Source organism: Herpailurus yagouaroundi, unplaced genomic scaffold (assembly GCF_014898765.1).
Source record: "Herpailurus yagouaroundi ecotype Mexico unplaced genomic scaffold, PumYag 189, whole genome shotgun sequence".
In the NCBI taxonomy this organism is placed as follows: Eukaryota; Metazoa; Chordata; class Mammalia; order Carnivora; family Felidae; genus Herpailurus; species Herpailurus yagouaroundi.
Window position 1 is genome coordinate 14,243,865 of NW_024412420.1, and position 16,332 is coordinate 14,260,196.

The 16,332-nt window shown below is 45.1% G+C and overlaps 1 protein-coding gene across 1 annotated transcript; it reads right to left on the reverse strand.

Moving 5' to 3' along the window:
* Positions 1-4,717: 4,717 nt before the first annotated feature.
* On the reverse strand, positions 4,718-16,324 carry GSDMB (gasdermin B). The gene is given in 12 exon segments (XM_040497897.1): positions 4,718-5,036; positions 5,475-5,551; positions 5,929-5,999; positions 6,001-6,070; positions 6,191-6,253; positions 6,255-6,336; positions 8,894-8,978; positions 9,437-9,637; positions 9,639-9,681; positions 11,550-11,580; positions 11,583-11,720; positions 14,565-16,324. Coding segments are annotated over 12 exon segments (1,236 nt in total). The 5' UTR covers positions 14,800-16,324; the 3' UTR covers positions 4,718-4,896.
* Positions 16,325-16,332: the final 8 nt, after the last annotated feature.

A 16,332-nucleotide genomic window follows, 5' to 3' on the forward strand; every position in this document is an offset into this window, starting at 1 on the left:
TGTAATATCTACAAGTTTTTACTACCTTGCCCAATTTCAGCCTCTCTCTGTCTTGCCTGTGCTTCCCTGTCTCTCCATTCTCTCTCCTTTCAATGTCCCTCTCTAACATCTCAGGAGCAAAATCAATAAATTCCTCATTTTGTTTCCTACAAAGTAGTTTTCCCCCTTACCCAAGACATCCAACTCCATAGGATCGTATTTGTACCCATGTGGCTTAACTAACATTTCTCCAAAAGGGTTTCCTTCCCTAAAAGGGTAGGTGCACTATGTTTGGAAGTCTCTAACTCAGCCTGGATAGATACAGGAAGTATCAGAAGGGAGTAGTACTTAAGCGAAGAGTTATGAAGAATAAGTAAGAGTTAGTGGAGTCTCCCACATCTCTCCAAGCTCAAATAATGACTATTGCAACTGCCCCCATTTCAAAGTCATCTCTATCACCAGTTTTAACTGCTGGAATAGGAAATTCCTTTTGCAGACATATGCAGTTGATGTATTGAACTTCATATGGGAATCAGAAATGTGAGGTGAAGGAAATCAGCAGATGAAATATGAACCTCAAGCTTCTGGGTTAGTTCAATCTAACCCAGTAGACAAGTACTCCCTTGCTGAGACTGTGAGAGGACAGAAAAAAATTCTTGGGGCACCTGGGTGGCTCAGTGAGTTGAGTCCAACTTTGGCTCAAGTTGTGATCTCATGGTTCGTGAGTTTGAGCCCCACATCAGGCTCTGTGCTGACAGGTCAGAGCCTGGAGTCTGCTTTGGATTCTATGTCTCCCTCTCTCTCTGCTCCTCCCCAACTCATGTTCTGCCCTCTCTCTCTCAAAAATAAATATACATTTTAAAAAACAAAAAAATTATTACTGACAACTGGTAATTCTGAGGTTGAGCCAGCCTTATAAAATTTGGGTGTCTCCCAAACTTCTTCCAACTCAAAGGCACTTCTGAAAAAAACAATTGTTTACTGAGCCCTAGCAAAGACTTAAAGATTTAAAGTTAGATTTAAACTCTGTTTTCCAGAAACTTTTACATTAGTGAAACAGTGTACTAATAATTTCAGTATAATATGATGAATGCCATAATAGAAATACATTCAATGTGTTATGGGTCATACAGAACTATCCAAATTCTTTGGGTAAGTAGGATGACTACTAAGGAAGGAATATTTGAACTGTAGTGTAAAGGGTAGATAAGGTGCAGAAAGGTAATCTACACAGAGGGAGAGTGAAATCTGTATTTTAAAATGTTTATTTATTTTGAGAGAGAAAAAAAGGGGGCAGAGGGGCAGAGGAAGAAAGAGAATCCCAAGCAGGCTCCACACTCTGTGCAGAGCCTGATTTGGGGCTTGATCTCATGAGGGTGAGATCAAGACCTGAGCCAAAATCAAGAGTTGGATGCTTAACTAACTGAGCCACCCACGCGCCCCAGGAAACCTGTATTTTAAAAAACTTATCATCGTAGGGGCGCTTGGCTGGCTCAGTCAGAAGAACATGTGACTCTTGATCTAGGGGTCATGAGTTTAAGCCCCACATTGGGCATAGAAATTACTCAAATAAATAAAAACTTTTTTAAAAATCTTTAAAAAAATTTTTTAACGTTTTATTTATTTTTGAGACAGAGAGAGACAGAGCATGAACAGGGGAGGGGCAGAGAGAGAGGGAGACACAGAATCGGAAACAGGCTCCAGGCTCTAAGCTGTCAGCACAGAGCCCGACACGGGGCTCGAACTCACAGACCGTGAGATCATGACCTGAGCTGAAGCCGGATGCTTAACTGACGGAGCCACCTAGGCGCCCCTAAAAAATCTTCAAAAAATTAAAAAATAGCATGTGATTGTACAAGTAGATGGCACATTTAAATAAAAGGCCAATAGTTTAGTGTGGCTGGAATCAGAATTTAAGGAAGAGGAAAGGGGAAAATGTTGGAGGTAAGAGGGGACCACCTGTCACCTTTTATTAAACACTTTAATAGGTACCTTTGATTTTTTTATAATATTCTTCCTACTTTGTATTTCTTGTTCAATATTCATCCGTAGTACTGGGAAGTCAATAAATACTATCTAAAGTTAATAAATCAAGAACAAATATACGAATATCATTTTTAGTTGTAATAGTAACAAAAACTAAAACAGTGGTTGTCTCAAGAAAGTGGGACTAGGTTTATAAGGTAAAAGAATTTGAGAAGAAATTTTTATTTAACTTTTTTGTATTCTTCTGTTTGTTCAAGTATGTTCATGTGTATATATTGTTTTTAAAATAAAAATTTTTGGGGCGCCTGGGTGGCGCAGTCGGTTAAGCGTCCGACTTCAGCCAGGTCACGATCTCGCGGTCCGGGAGTTCGAGCCCCGCGTCAGGATCTGGGCTGATGGCTCAGAGCCTGGAGCCTGTTTCCGATTCTGTGTCTCCCTCTCTCTCTGCCCCTCCCCCGTTCATGCTCTGTCTCTCTCTGTCCCAAAAATAAATAAACGTTGAAAAAAAAATTAAAAAAAAAATAAATAAAATAAAATAAAAATTTTTATTGTAGTTAAAAAAAATACTTAAAGTGGAGTTAAAAAAAAAAAAAAAACTTAAAGTGCCCAGATCTTAAATGTATAGCTTAATAATGTCTACACAGGTAAACATCCACATAAACACTATCCCAATCAAGATATAAAATATTTCCAATGCCTCAGAAGATTCCTTCATGCCCCTTCCTATCCAATACTGCTCCCACTATTTGGACTTCTACCACCATCATCCAGTTTTCACTTCATTTATATGGAATTATACACTATGTACTTAAAAAAAAAAAAAAAACTTTTTTCTTTTAATTTTTTTTAATGTTTATTTATTTTTGAGACAGAGAGAGGCAGAGCATGAACAGGGGAGGGTCAGAGAGAGGGAGACACAGAATCTGAAACAGGCTCCAGGCTCTGAGCTGTCAGCACAGAGCCCGATGTGGGGCTCGAACTCACGGACCGCGAAATCATGACCTGAGCCGAAGATGGCCACTTAACCGACTGAGCCACCCAGGCGCCCCAATTTTTTTTTTTATTGATGAATAATACAGTGAAATATACTGATCTTAAATGTTAGCTCAATGAATCTTTATATATTTCCAGCACCCCAGGAGATTCCCTCATGCCTCTTTCCAGTTAAGACTATTCCCACTAAGATAACCACTATTTTGAGTTCAACAACCATTGATTAAGCATTCCCTGCTCTTGAGCCTCATATAAATGGAATCATACAGTATTGTGGTGGCCATGGAGGATGCCACTGAGATTTTTCTTTAGGAGAACCTGCTTCAAGAAGCAGAGTTGACTAACAACCTCTAGCTGCTGCCCTGTAGATCTACCTCCTGAGATCAAGCTCCCCTGGGCTGCTTCCAGCCAAAGGCTGAGCATGGTAGGGATACTAGAGCCTGGCCATTTCTGCCTGGTGGGGGCTCCTCCAGTAGACAACCTTTGCTGAAGTCAACTTGACTGAGACTCTCAAAACTGCCCTGCATTCTGAGACTCTTCCTACTCGATTCTTCCCTCCTTCTCTCCCTTCACAGGTTTTAAACCTGCACTGAAGACTTGTCATTCCTCTCCCTTTATTCTTCACAGGCTCTTCCCTTAAAAAGACTTTGGCATGTCTAATTCTAGTTTGGCACCTGCTTCTCAGAGGACCCAAATATAAATATGTTCTTTTGTGTCTGACTTCATTTGCTCAGCATTGTCTGTGAAAGTCATGCATACTGTTATGTATAGCAGTAATTTGTTCTCTCTTATTGCATAAATATGGCACAGTATACATATCCATCCTAAAGTTATTGGACATTTGAGTAGTTTTCAGCTTGGGGCTCTTATGCTAATGTTTTTGTAAATGTATGTCTTTTGGTGAAGACATGCACTCATTTCTCTTGGGTACGTGCCTAGAAAGTGGAGTCGCCAGCTCATAGGCTTGTGTTTAGTAGATATGTCAGTTTTCTAAAGTGGTTGACCAATCTACACTCCCAACAGCATCTACAAGAATTCTTGTTGCATATGATATTTTTACAAATTTAAAAGAAAAAACAACTCTAGTGCAAAAAATAGAAAACAAATTTGTTATATCATCCTACTTTCATGTTTAAATTACCATATTTTGAGGTTTATTTATTTATTTTAAGAGAGGGAGCATGCCCATGAGTGGGGTAGGGGCAGAGAGAGAGAGGGAGAGAGAGAATCCCAAGCAGGCTCCACACTATCAGTGCAGAGCCCGATGTAGGGCTCGAACCCACAAACCATGAGATCACAACCTGAACCAAAATCAAGAGTTGGACACTTAACTGAATGAGCCACCCATAAGCTCCTAAATTACCATTTTAAACACTGTTTCATAGGAAGACTGTTAACATACCCCAAAATGTTAACAGTGGTTATATTAGAGAAAGAAGGGGAGATCGCCTTCAACTTTGAGAAATATTTGAAATGCTTTACAAGCATATATTTCTTTTACTTTTAATTACCTTGTCTTAAAAATATTAAAGAGAAAAGCCTCAAGATGAGAGAAGAGCAGTCTCCTCCTACACTTCCAGCACATCTCAGGCCCACACCTCCCGGCTTAAACTCCTTTAGTAACCTGCTAGTTTCCAAAGATGTGTCAGAATCTCTTATCTGCTGCCTTGTTCTCTTTATCATTGTGGGTTTACATCTTTTCTAGTACTTTATTTAGTGAGATTTCAAGGAGAGAAAATTAATATGATCAATCTGCCACTCTTAGAAAAGTCCATGCATATAATGTAGGCTGATTTGGGGGCATTATCATGAAGGGAATGGGATCTATCAAAGAAAAGTCAGTTGTTTGTTATAAAGACATTGTTCTAGTGATTGGGGGTGCAGGGGGAGAGGACGGTCTGGGAGGGGAGCATCCAGATGGTTCAAGAGCTAACATAGTTAGGAAGACACTAAGATAGGCTTCTCACCCAGCTGCAGCAGGACGGAGACAGCAACACGGAGGGCACAGAGAAATCTTGCATCAGGGTCACAGCCCACATCGTGGGGCTGCTCACCTCAGTTCTGCTCCAGGACAGACTCCACCTAGAAGGAAACACACCAGACTATAAAAGCTAGGAACAAGGAAACATACCAGAAATGGCAAATATTTCACCACACTTCTTAATCCTGGGCCATGGCAGATGTAATAATCCATAATGGCACTTTTTCCTGCGGGGCCTGGAGAGCCTCATTCTTTCTCAACACAGTGACAGGCACTGCTAATCAGCGTTGGCACTGCCATCCTGAAACTAACAGTTTTCCACCCCCCTCTCTTACCCATAGGCTAGCAACAGAGCCTATTAAGCCTGAGTTGTCCTGGAAACCATGTGTTCCAGGGAATTGCCACAAACCAGCTGAATAGATATAAACTGACAGAGAACTACGAAGTAGGAAGGACTGTACCCTGGGACTTCTGAGTCCCTTGAGAACACAGGCATTCACTTCTACTATGACCCTAGCCCTCAGTCCAGGGTGTCTTATCTGGTCTTTCAACAGGGACAGGGTCCCCTTTTCCAGGGCCTCAGCCACAAGATGCTGCTCCTAAGATATCTCAGGGCAAAAAATAGGGTCAAGAGGGTTGCTGGCAGAGAGGGACAGGGCTTCAGTATTTCATCAGACCTGGGACAAACATCAGAAGGAGGTTCCAGAGAGCCCCTAGCAATGATAGATGAGAGTTATTCCAAATGGGCTCTTGTGGTGAATCTTTCTTCCCTCTTAGCTTGCAGGAGGTCAGACTTGCCAGGCGGGTAGAGGAGGCATCCCCCAACCCCTGGCCTGGGGAAAATGACTAGTTCCTAAAGTGTGAAAGTCTATCCTTCATGAAATGTAAAAGGCAATGTATGTCACCTTCCTCCCAGGATTTGAACCCCCACAGACCCCTTTGCTCCACAATTCCTCCACACCAGCATACTTCCAAATCCCTCCTCACCAATCAAGGCATCCAGGACATTCGGAATAGATTCTGTATGTGTTTTTACCAAGATCCCAGCAGCATTAAAAAGCATTAAAAAGGCTACTTACAAGAGGATCTGCTGGACCCTCCAGGTCACCAGAGATCAGGGCCTCAGACACCGAGGGCCAGGAGATGGGGGAGATGAGTGTCAGTCCCACTATAGCAGACTGTCTTCAGTACGGTACCCTTCCTGCTGGTTCCTCCCTCTCTCTGCTCCAATTCTTTCCTGGGTCCCTTACTCTTTGTTCTAGATTCTGTCGCTGCCCCTCCTTGTTGAGGTGCTTAGTGAGGCAGTTTAGCACAGTCAGTCAGATCCTAGAGGCCTCTCAGCATGTCCTGCACCTTCTCCTTCATGTTTCTGAAGTCCTCCAAACTCAAGGATTTCCCTGTAGAGGCAGCAGTTAAGAACCCAACCTACCCAGCCAACAAGCTCCATTATTACCAAGGCCTCTGTCGACCCCATTCTTCATGAGACCACTTCTCTATTGCTTCCCTTCTAATCTTTTCCAGTTAAAGTAAAGCACCCTTCTTCCCAGATACCCATCATCATTGCCTCCTGCCAACCTCACCTTCACCTTCCCAGCTCAACCCCAGTTGAGTACCAATCCCAAATTCTTTTCCACCTCCAATAAATCAAAACTTACTTAGTCCTTGCCATTCAAAGTGCAGTTTCTGGACCACGCTAGTAGTAGTGAGGATTTAGACAAAGTTAGAGCAGTGGTTCTCAACTTTGTGCATGAGAATTACCTGGGGAGTGATTAAAAATCCTGATGCCCAGGCCACATCCCCAGATAACTTAAATCAGAATTTCTGGAGGTGGGACTCAGGCATCACTAGTTTTAAAGTTCCCCCAGGTGATGTCTACATATAATCAATGAGAACCACTGTGTTTAAGGAGACAGATGCAACCTCCAGACTAAAGGTGAAGACTGCTTTGGGCACTGCCCTACCCTTCTCTCCCCAACTCCTCCACCATACACATATACTAGGCTCTCCCACCTGAGCTGAAGTCCTTGAAGCCAGGAGGCTCAAGGGTGAGTGTGCAGCTACACTGAACACAGCTAGCTCCAATCTTTACTTAAGCAAGATGAACCATCTTCCTCTGAAAAGAAGGGAAGAATAATTTCAGAAAGTCTTCAGGTCACCTCCAGCCCTCTCTGGACATTCTCTTCCCAATGGTGGGAGTTTTCATTCCTGGACTCTGAGCCCTCACTGCTCATGCCAGGGAGACTGTATCCTTATCATTTCATGTAAATGACAAAGCACTATATACGCAAACACCTTCCTACATCCTCAGATACAGACAACCATAGGATTACGCCTAGATAAGTGAAGAAGAAACGGAACCCCAGAGAGGGTACAACAGGTCCTCAGTCACTCAGCAAATGTGGGTCAGAGCAGGGATTGGAATCTACCTCCTGCCTCCTCTGTTATGGCAATTTATTTGTTTGTTTAATTAATTAATTAATTATTTGAGAGAGAGAGAGCACGTGTGAGCAGGGGGAGAGGCAGAGAGAGGGAGAAAGAGAATCCCAAGCATGCCACACACTCAGCACAGAGCCCAACACAGAGCTCAGTCTCACAAACCATGAAATCATGACCTGAACCAAAATTAAGAGTCAGATGTTTAACCAACTGAGCCACCCAGATGGCCCTGTTATGGCATTTTATTGTTTTTTTAATGCTTATTTTTGAGAGAAAGAGACAGAGCGCAAGCAGGGGAGGGGCAGAGAGAGAGGGAGACACAGAATTCGAAGCAGGCTCCAGGCTCTCAGCTCTCAGCACAGAACCCAATGCAGGGCTCAAACCCATGGGCTGTGAGATTGTGACCTGAGCCAAAGTTGGACGCTTAGCCAACTGAGCCACCCAGGTGTAGCACTTTACATGACAGAGATTCACTCTTGAGCTAGCAAGACCTTGCCAGGGTTGAAAAACCCACTTCTACAACTTCTGGGAGTTTCTGGATTTTCTACCACATCTACACCTCTTTCTATCCCTTCCCAAGTCTTCTTAGGCAGTACAACCTTTCTGGGACCCAGAGGAAGACTATGAAATTCCAGAGGAAGCAACGTTCAGAATCACAGGGATCTTCTAGTCATGCTAACATCAGGATAACCATGGCTCCAGAGGCTACAGAGCCAGTGAGTGGCAGAGCCACTAGACCCTGAGACCCTCCTACTCCTAGTTCCAGTGCTCCTTTCACAGCCAGTGCTACCATGTGAGAACTGGACATGCAATGCAATTATGCTTCCCAGGTTTCAGTAAGGGCTGGGACCCCAGGATCCAGCACACCAGCCTGCACAAAGCAGGCCAAAGTTGTCAGAGTCTGGAAACCCTAGGCCAATATGCAATCCAATCTGCTTCTCCAATAGACAGGATTTTTTCCTGCTCACACCATGGTCCCTACCCCTGGGTGCATCCTATTCCATTCTCAACCCTGATAACCCTATAATTCTGGGCCATTTGTTACCTCTTTTAAAAAATACTATCCTTGCCCTTTTTGGAATGATGAACAGAAGGCCTAAAAGCCATTCTCTTTCTGGAAAGGATTTTGTGTTACCCAAGAAACAAATGGCTAGTGCCAGAGAGAGTGAGAAAACCAGTTATCAGAAAGACAAGTTCTTTCTCTATAAGTTCCTCTTTCATATCTTTCCCCATTCTCATACCCTGCCCCTCACCAAAACAAAACAAAACAAAACAAAAAAAAACAAGCTCAGAAAGAGATAAGACTTAACACCTCTAGCTAGGGAAGGATTAGCGTTATGATGGGGCAAAACCTGGGTGTCTGCACAAGGAGCTTCAGTCCTTCTTCCCAGCCCTGAACCCTCCACCCCTTCCTTGGAATTTCCCCCCACCTTCGAGCTCACCAGGGCCCCTCCAGGCTGACACAGAGTCTAGCTGAACCTACCTGCACTCAGTCTGCCCCCATCAGACCTTGCTTACTCATTCTCTCCATGTTGGGAAAGATGAGCTGCTTTACTCAATAGCTCAGGACCTGCTTTAGGGGGTTGGTTACTGACCTTTGGTGCTAGGAAAAGGAGTTCACGTTGGTTAATCCCTAGGTGCTTTACATAGTTACCTTGCTTGATCTCCCAAACAATCCCCATTTTACAGATGAGAGAACTGAGGCTCAAAGAGGATCAGTAGGTAAGCCAGTTTCACAGCTAAACCAGTAGCAGAGCTGAAATAAGAACCCACATCTGACCCCCAAACTCATGTTGCTTTCACTGTTGAGTCAATAAATGTTTATTGAGGACCTTTTTATTCCAGGCACTGTGGCTCTTGCCTCCTGTATCTTGGAAAGGGAGGCAGACAGTGAATAAGCAAAAAATCCCCATGCAATTATGAACCACGAGAAATTCTAAGAAGCAAATAAGAACAGGGCATTACTAGAGAGTGACGGGAAGGACTTAGCAATGCCACAGGCACTTTCTTGGGGCAAGATGAGAAGTCATAAGAAGTCCAGGAAGCAGTTGAGACTGCTCAGGGAGGTCTGGAAGGAGAGCTGAAGAGCCTGACATCTGGGCTGGTATCTCCCTGACTTACCATGGGTGGGCCAAGGCGGGTTCTCTCACAGACCCTGCCTCCCATCCAGCTCCGCAGCATACACTGCCATTCAGTTTTCAGGGTTTCCTTCCTTGTTGTCTCCAGAGTCTCTGTCACCAGATAGAGGTCTGCTCTCATTTCTCCAGATTGATTGCAACAAAGTAGGTAGTTTTCTCTTCAACTCACTGGAGGGAATAGAGGGGAATAGAGCTCGGGCTCCCAGGAGTGACATTTCTCCCTCTCCATCAGCTAGTTCCTATTTGAGATGAAGGGTCTCTGGGGCTGGAAAACCAAAGAACATGGCACCCCATCGTAGTCACTTTACCCACTGTGGGAGCAAGGAAGTGGGAAGTGGGAAGAGAACTCACTAGCATCTGTGGAAGGCTACAATGTGCCAGCACCATGAGATACTTCACATGGCATTTCATTTCACCCCTCACCACAAACTTATGGTGTAGGCAGAATTGCACCCATTATCATGAGGAAACTAAGGCCTAGAGACAGGTTGTGAATGGTCCAAGGTCACACAGCTAATGAGTGTAGAGTTGAAATTCAAATCCTAGTCGGTAGGAGTCCAAAGCATGAGCCCTTCCCATGGCACTGAGACAGGCATCTTCCCAGATCATCACACCCAGTTCTCGGGAGTTGGGGTTCCAGTTCCTCATACTGGTCCCTGGGACCTGGCCACATTGTCCACAGCCTTGGGCTCCAGAAGGCATCTCTGATTCCATAAGGAAATGAATGTATTTTGTCACTAAAATAGCCTGATGGAACTTCTGGTATTTGCAAACAACCCTCAAGGAAGACCTACATCCTTGCCTCTGCTGACCTCCCTCTACCTATCTAATACCCTCCCCAACCCCACTCTATATGCACACACCACAGGGCCTCATACTAGAAACAACAGGCATTCTAGAAAAAATTGAGCTCCCTTTGAAAAACTCCAAAGACCCCTCCCCAGCAACACTATGGTAGGGAGGGGTAGTTCAAAGGACCAGTAAAATTTCAGTGGAAGCCTTTCACTTTTTAGCTAAAAAGGAAAAACAGGGGCGCCTGGGTGGCGCAGTCGGTTGAGCGTCCGACTTCAGCCAGGTCACGATCTCGCGGTCCGTGAGTTTGAGCCCCGCGTCAGGCTCTGGGCTGATGGCTCAGAGCCTGGAGCCTGTTTCCGATTCTGGGTCTCCCTCTCTCTCTGCCCCTCCCCCATTCATGCTCTGTCTCTCTCTGTCCCAAAAATAAATAAACGTTGAAAATAAAAATTAAAAAAAAAAGGAAAAACAAAAGGCATTTCACTCAAGGAGGGCTAGGCCAGGAGAAAGGTTGAGTCCCCTCCACTAAGCTGCTCCACACTCTCCAACAATTTCAGCTAGGGGAGAAAACACCCACACCAACAATAAAATGTCCGCTGAGGGAGAAAGCTGGTGATGTCCCTGTAAGTCCCTTGGAAGCACCATGCCCTCAACCGTCAGAAACTCTGTGGTAGTTGGTTAGTGCCCCCCTGATGGGGTGGAGTTGTGGCACTTTCTGTGCAGGAAATGTTCTACAGGGGTGCTGTGATTTCATTGTGCTTCACTTTGACTCTCTTAGTGAGCACCTACTGTGTGCTGTGGATAAACACAGAGAGGTTAGTAAAAGCTGTTGCGGTCACAAGCTATTCCCAGTCCACTGAGGAACAGGGGCATGGCTTGCCACAAGGCAGAGCAAAACAGCACAAAACACAGATCTTGGCAACTCATAGGAGAGCAGAAAGTGGCCTCTTGAAACCAGCAGGTTTGGGTCCAAGCCAGAAGAATCAATCACCCTGGAGGGTAGCAGGGAAGCAAGTGAGCTGGGGGTGTTGGAGGGTTTCCTGGAGGCTGATGCATGAAGAATGAGAAGGCTTTCCGAAGGGGGAAGAGGAGGCCACGCTTGAGTAAGGAACGGGCTTGGGAAGTGCCGGGAATTGGGCGTGAGGGACTGCACTGGCCGGGGCACCTCCATCTCAGATGCTCTTGGTGCTCAAAAGGGGCATCTCCCCCTCTCACTCCCCACTGCTGCCCATCTCCAGCCTCACCTGTTCTCAAGGGAATCCAGATACTGCTGGGTATCCAGGTCTCCAATGTCTTGATTCTCTGCTTGTGGGATCTGTGGAAGGTCCCTGCAATTATTATTTCTTTGGATAATTTCACTATCAACATTCCTTTTGAGTCTACCACATCCAGAACTTGGAACTCAGCCTTTTGGCCTGGAAAGGGTAAAGGTCATACTGAGGCTGCCCCAAAAGATCTCTCTGCAGAAAATTCTCCCCGGAGCAGCCCCATCCTAGGCTCCCCCTCTACAATCCCCTTCCCTTCTGCAGAGATCCTCCAACTGTGGCTCCCAGGAAATGCTGTGCTCATCAGGAGTCACCACAAGGGTCACATAATCCCAGGTTTGCACCTATTCTGCCACCTTCTTACCAAATGACCTTAGATAAGTCACTTAACCTCTTTGAATCTGTTTCTTTATTCATGGAAGGAGAATATTGATAGTACCTACTTCCTGTGCTTGAAGAAATTAAATAAAAGATGCAGTTAGGCACTTAGCAAAATGCCTTGCACACATACTAAATGCTCAATAAATGTGAGCTAGTCCTATTTAACTATCTGAGAGGCTGAAATGAGCCAAGGAAAAGTAAAGCTAAAGAATTAGGAGCTCTTGCCAATTGAGAAATAAAAATTAAGCAGACTTCAGTCTCCGGTGTTTGTATGAACCACGCAGGTGTAAAGTGAAGCAATCCTGGACCACCGCCTATCCGTGTGGACTCTGCCCAGACTGATCAGCCACTTTCATAAGGGCCTTGATTCCAAGTCAGCTGGTGTGCCGGGGTTAGCGGAGCATGTGTGGAGATGCTGCCAGCTGACTGCCTTTCTCTCAGACCTCCCAAATGTGAACCTACAGACGAGGAGGAACTCATACAGCCAGGTTTAGGGGGTCGGGCAGGGCTGGATCTCCAGAGACAAACACATTTTGTAACTGACGGAAACGTGACAGAACCGGAAATGGTGCCTCAAATCAGTCCTGTATGGGTTACACTAACATTCTAGGATCCATTTGTTTTTTGATCAATGTAAAAGGGTACATGTACTTTATCCAGGACAAAAGAAAAATCAAGCCTTAAGCACAAAAACAATGTAATATATGGGGGTGGGTGGAGGGGCGTGCTAACTTTACAGTAGAGAAACTTGACAAACACCACCTCAGCCAGGTGACCAAGGTCAACATTGACAGTGATAAGTCATGTTGATAGCACATACCCTTGATATGATGCAGTGAGAATAGTACCTTACCTCGATGGTCTTCCTCTCCAAAACCCATTACTTCAGTCTAACCATGAGGAAAAAAAGTCAAGCAAATTCCAATAGACAAGCATCCTATAATATGCCTGACCAGTACTCGTCAAAACTGTCAAGATCATCAAAAATAAGGAAAGTCTGAGAAACTGTCAGAGCCAAGAGAAGCCTCAGGAGATACAACAACTAAAGGTAATGTGGTATCCTGAATGAGATCTTGGAACAGAGAAAGGATATTAGGTAAGAACCAAGATAATCAGAATAAAGTATATGGACTTTAGTTAATGGAAAACAAAACAAAACAAAAACCTATGCCACCTTAACCACATCATCAGCACCATATAATTAAAAAATAATCAATTTGAGAAGGAAGCAGGCCAAGTTGCTAAAAATCAATTCAAATTACCCATCCACTTCATTCTTAAGGATTTTTTTCAAAGTTTGGTTTCACCTCTGTCCCTGATTTGTTTATGCAAACAGACAGACTTTCCCTTCAAGGAAGTTAACGTGTCAATTTTTTTTCTGTACTTAACACTTTTCCCCCTGTCCCTGGGGAGTAATATCATGGCAAAACACCCTAGTCCTAAAGTTTTTTTCTGTTTTCAGTGAACTGGTCATCTGGCAAACTGGTTTTTGGAGACTAGCTTTTAGTAAATTGGCTCTTAGCGATTTACTTTTCAGAGAATTGACTCAGTCTTTGAAAAATGATCATCTGAAATTTTCCTGAAGCCCCTTGCTCACTTAATGAAACCACTTGTGGAAAGGCCCAAGTAATCTGGACGCTGCTCTTGGTCACATAACGGCTATGCCTGGCACATAGCAGGTGCTCTAAAACTATACACTGGTACTGTTTGCATTCTTTTCTTAATGAGATCCAGATGGGCTGTAGCAAAGACGTCTGAGCTGTAAAAGTCCTTACCCTGAGGTCTGAGACACTGAAATAAGTCTCCAGGCGAGGGTTCAGCAACATTTACCCTGGTGCTTCTGCAACCCAAAAGTCTGAGTTTGGAGGCAGGGGAATGGAATAGACTCCTCTAGAAATCCCTCAAGCCTTTAGGGAGTTCTGCTCACCCATCCAGTCTGATCTCCAAGGGACACGAGGGATAACAGCCGCCAGCAGAATGATGGGGCTGAACTTTGACTGAATGCTCCTTCTGCACAACCACTGTCATAAATGACCTAATTTATATCATTTGAGTCTTGTAACATTCTTGTCAAGTTGACAGCTGAGGAAACAGACTTAGAGAGAGAGAAGGCAACTTGTCCAGAGGCCGCCCAGCTGGTGAGTGGCAGAGCCAGGCTTAGAAACGAGGTGCCCTCAGCTCTTAGGCCTGTGTCCTTTCCTAACCACTAAGCAAACTGCCTCCGTTTATTTATCCATCTAACTGATAAACATACAAACACATCAAAAGACCTTAGCTAACTTAAAAGTGAATTATTTACAAAAAGAAAACATGGGAAAGGAAGACAATTTAGGAATAATTTTCAATAAAAATAAATTTTCACTTACCCTGTTCTTTCTCCCCATGCAGCTCTTCTGTGCATTTTTTTTTTTCAAGTTTTCATTTAAATTCCAGTTAACATCTTTTGTGCATTTCTTAAACTGAGGTGTGTGGACATATGCAAACAAATTCTAGTACATACAAGTTCTTTGTTGACTGGCTGACATGGTTGATGGCAATGGGGAGTTGACAGTGTGGTAGAGCAGGAGTGGGTGAAGTCTCCTGGCTGGCCATCTCTTACCCCCTCGTACTGACCTTGGAGCCCAGAATCCAGCTTATCAAACAGCACTTCACCCTCCTCTCTCTCCACTATGTCCTCTAGGGTGAGGTCTGTCCTGTGGTACTGGCATCTCCGGAAATTCCTCCTCCCACTCACCAAAGAGAAGCAGTGAAATCTGTCAGAGTCAAGGATGCTTCTGACAGCAATCATATCCCCTCCAGCTCCATCTCTTGGACCACAACTCGTGATTTCCTCAAATAGGCTGGACATTGTGCCTGGACCAACTGGAGACAAAGAAGCCAGTTTCAGTTTGGGGAAGGGAGATATTGGTTCAGGTTTTTAAATCTCCCTTTGGCAGCCTGGGGTCAATGAAGATCCAAAGGTTCTAGAACAATCAGGACTTGGAATTATTTGACTTCCCTGTTTCTAGAATGTGAGGTGGTCACTATACACTAAGGAGGGTAACCATCACGAATGCTAGATTCTCCTCCGCCCTTCATAGAACCTTCTGGAAGAAAGATGGAACAGTGTTTATCCCAAAAGGAAAGTAAGAGTGAGGTCTGTTTTCTCCCACAGCAGAGTTGCCCCTTTGCTCAGAAGGGCCTGAGGGGTAGGAAGGCAGGCCCACCATCTTCCAGCCAGACCCCCACAGTGTTGATGAACAGAGGACCCAGGAAAAGATAAGAGGCATGGCTGCCAGACCCCACATTACCAACCCCCATGATTACTTCTTCCCTTGGCTCTGACTCCTGGGCCTCCCTCCCTTGCTGTGTTCTGCAAGGTAGTGGGATGGGTACTCCTACCAACCATTTCCCAATGAGATAGTGATAACTCTGCCTCAGAAGAAAACGAAAGAGAAAGGATGGAATGCAAGAGTGGCTTGGGGGTAGGTGCCCTGGATAGCCCTCCACCCCCAGGTCCTGTCTCACCAGTTACTGGTCACCATCTGAAAGGTCCTCTTACTCTTGGAAAAATAAAATGAATCCCAAAACTCTACCTGGGGCCTCTCCCCCACCCACTTTCCTCTTCACCCTCTCCTGGTCTGCAGTTGGCCCCTGTACCCCCGCCCCCAGCTCCCCTGCAGGACCCTCCATAGGCTCATTACCAAATCCAACCTGATACAGCCGGTCCTTCCCTTTTCCTACTGAGCAGCAGCTCTTTGTCCCCACCACACCAGACCCTTCCCGCACTCTTACCTCCAAATCCTTCTCCCTCTCCCCTTCCATCAATCACTCTGCAACTCCTTCCTCTTTCTTCAGGCTCCTCTGTTTTCCTCCTGGGGCCAGGACTGCCCTCACAAGCCTTCTGGTCTCCACTTCCCTATCCTACATCTGGCTACCTTCCCCTAAGTCCCTTCTGGCTGGCCCAGGCATCTGCTCACCCATGCTCCCTTCTCCTTCCCTGCCCCCATCATGGTGGCCAGCTCTCAGCTCAGTCTCAGCCTGGGAATTCTTTTGGCTGCCTGGAAAGGCAATGCCCAGGGCCCACAGGCCTATCTTGGGGGTCACTCACCTCAGCTGCTCACGAGGAATGGAGGTTGTGAGAATCCCCTCTGTAAGAGCTCTGCACAGGTCCTGGCCACCGTGTCTCAGGAAGCCCTAAGAAGGGAACTGAAAGAACTGGAAAGCTGGGTAGCGCTAGGTGCCCCATCTTTCAGGCCTTTAGATAAGCCACATTATGGCTGGGCTGGAGGCAGATAAGACCAGAGGTAAGATAGGTAAGATACGTAGGATAGGTAAGATAGGTAAGATAGATAAGATAGATAGATAGATAGATAGATAGATAGATAGATAGATAGATAGA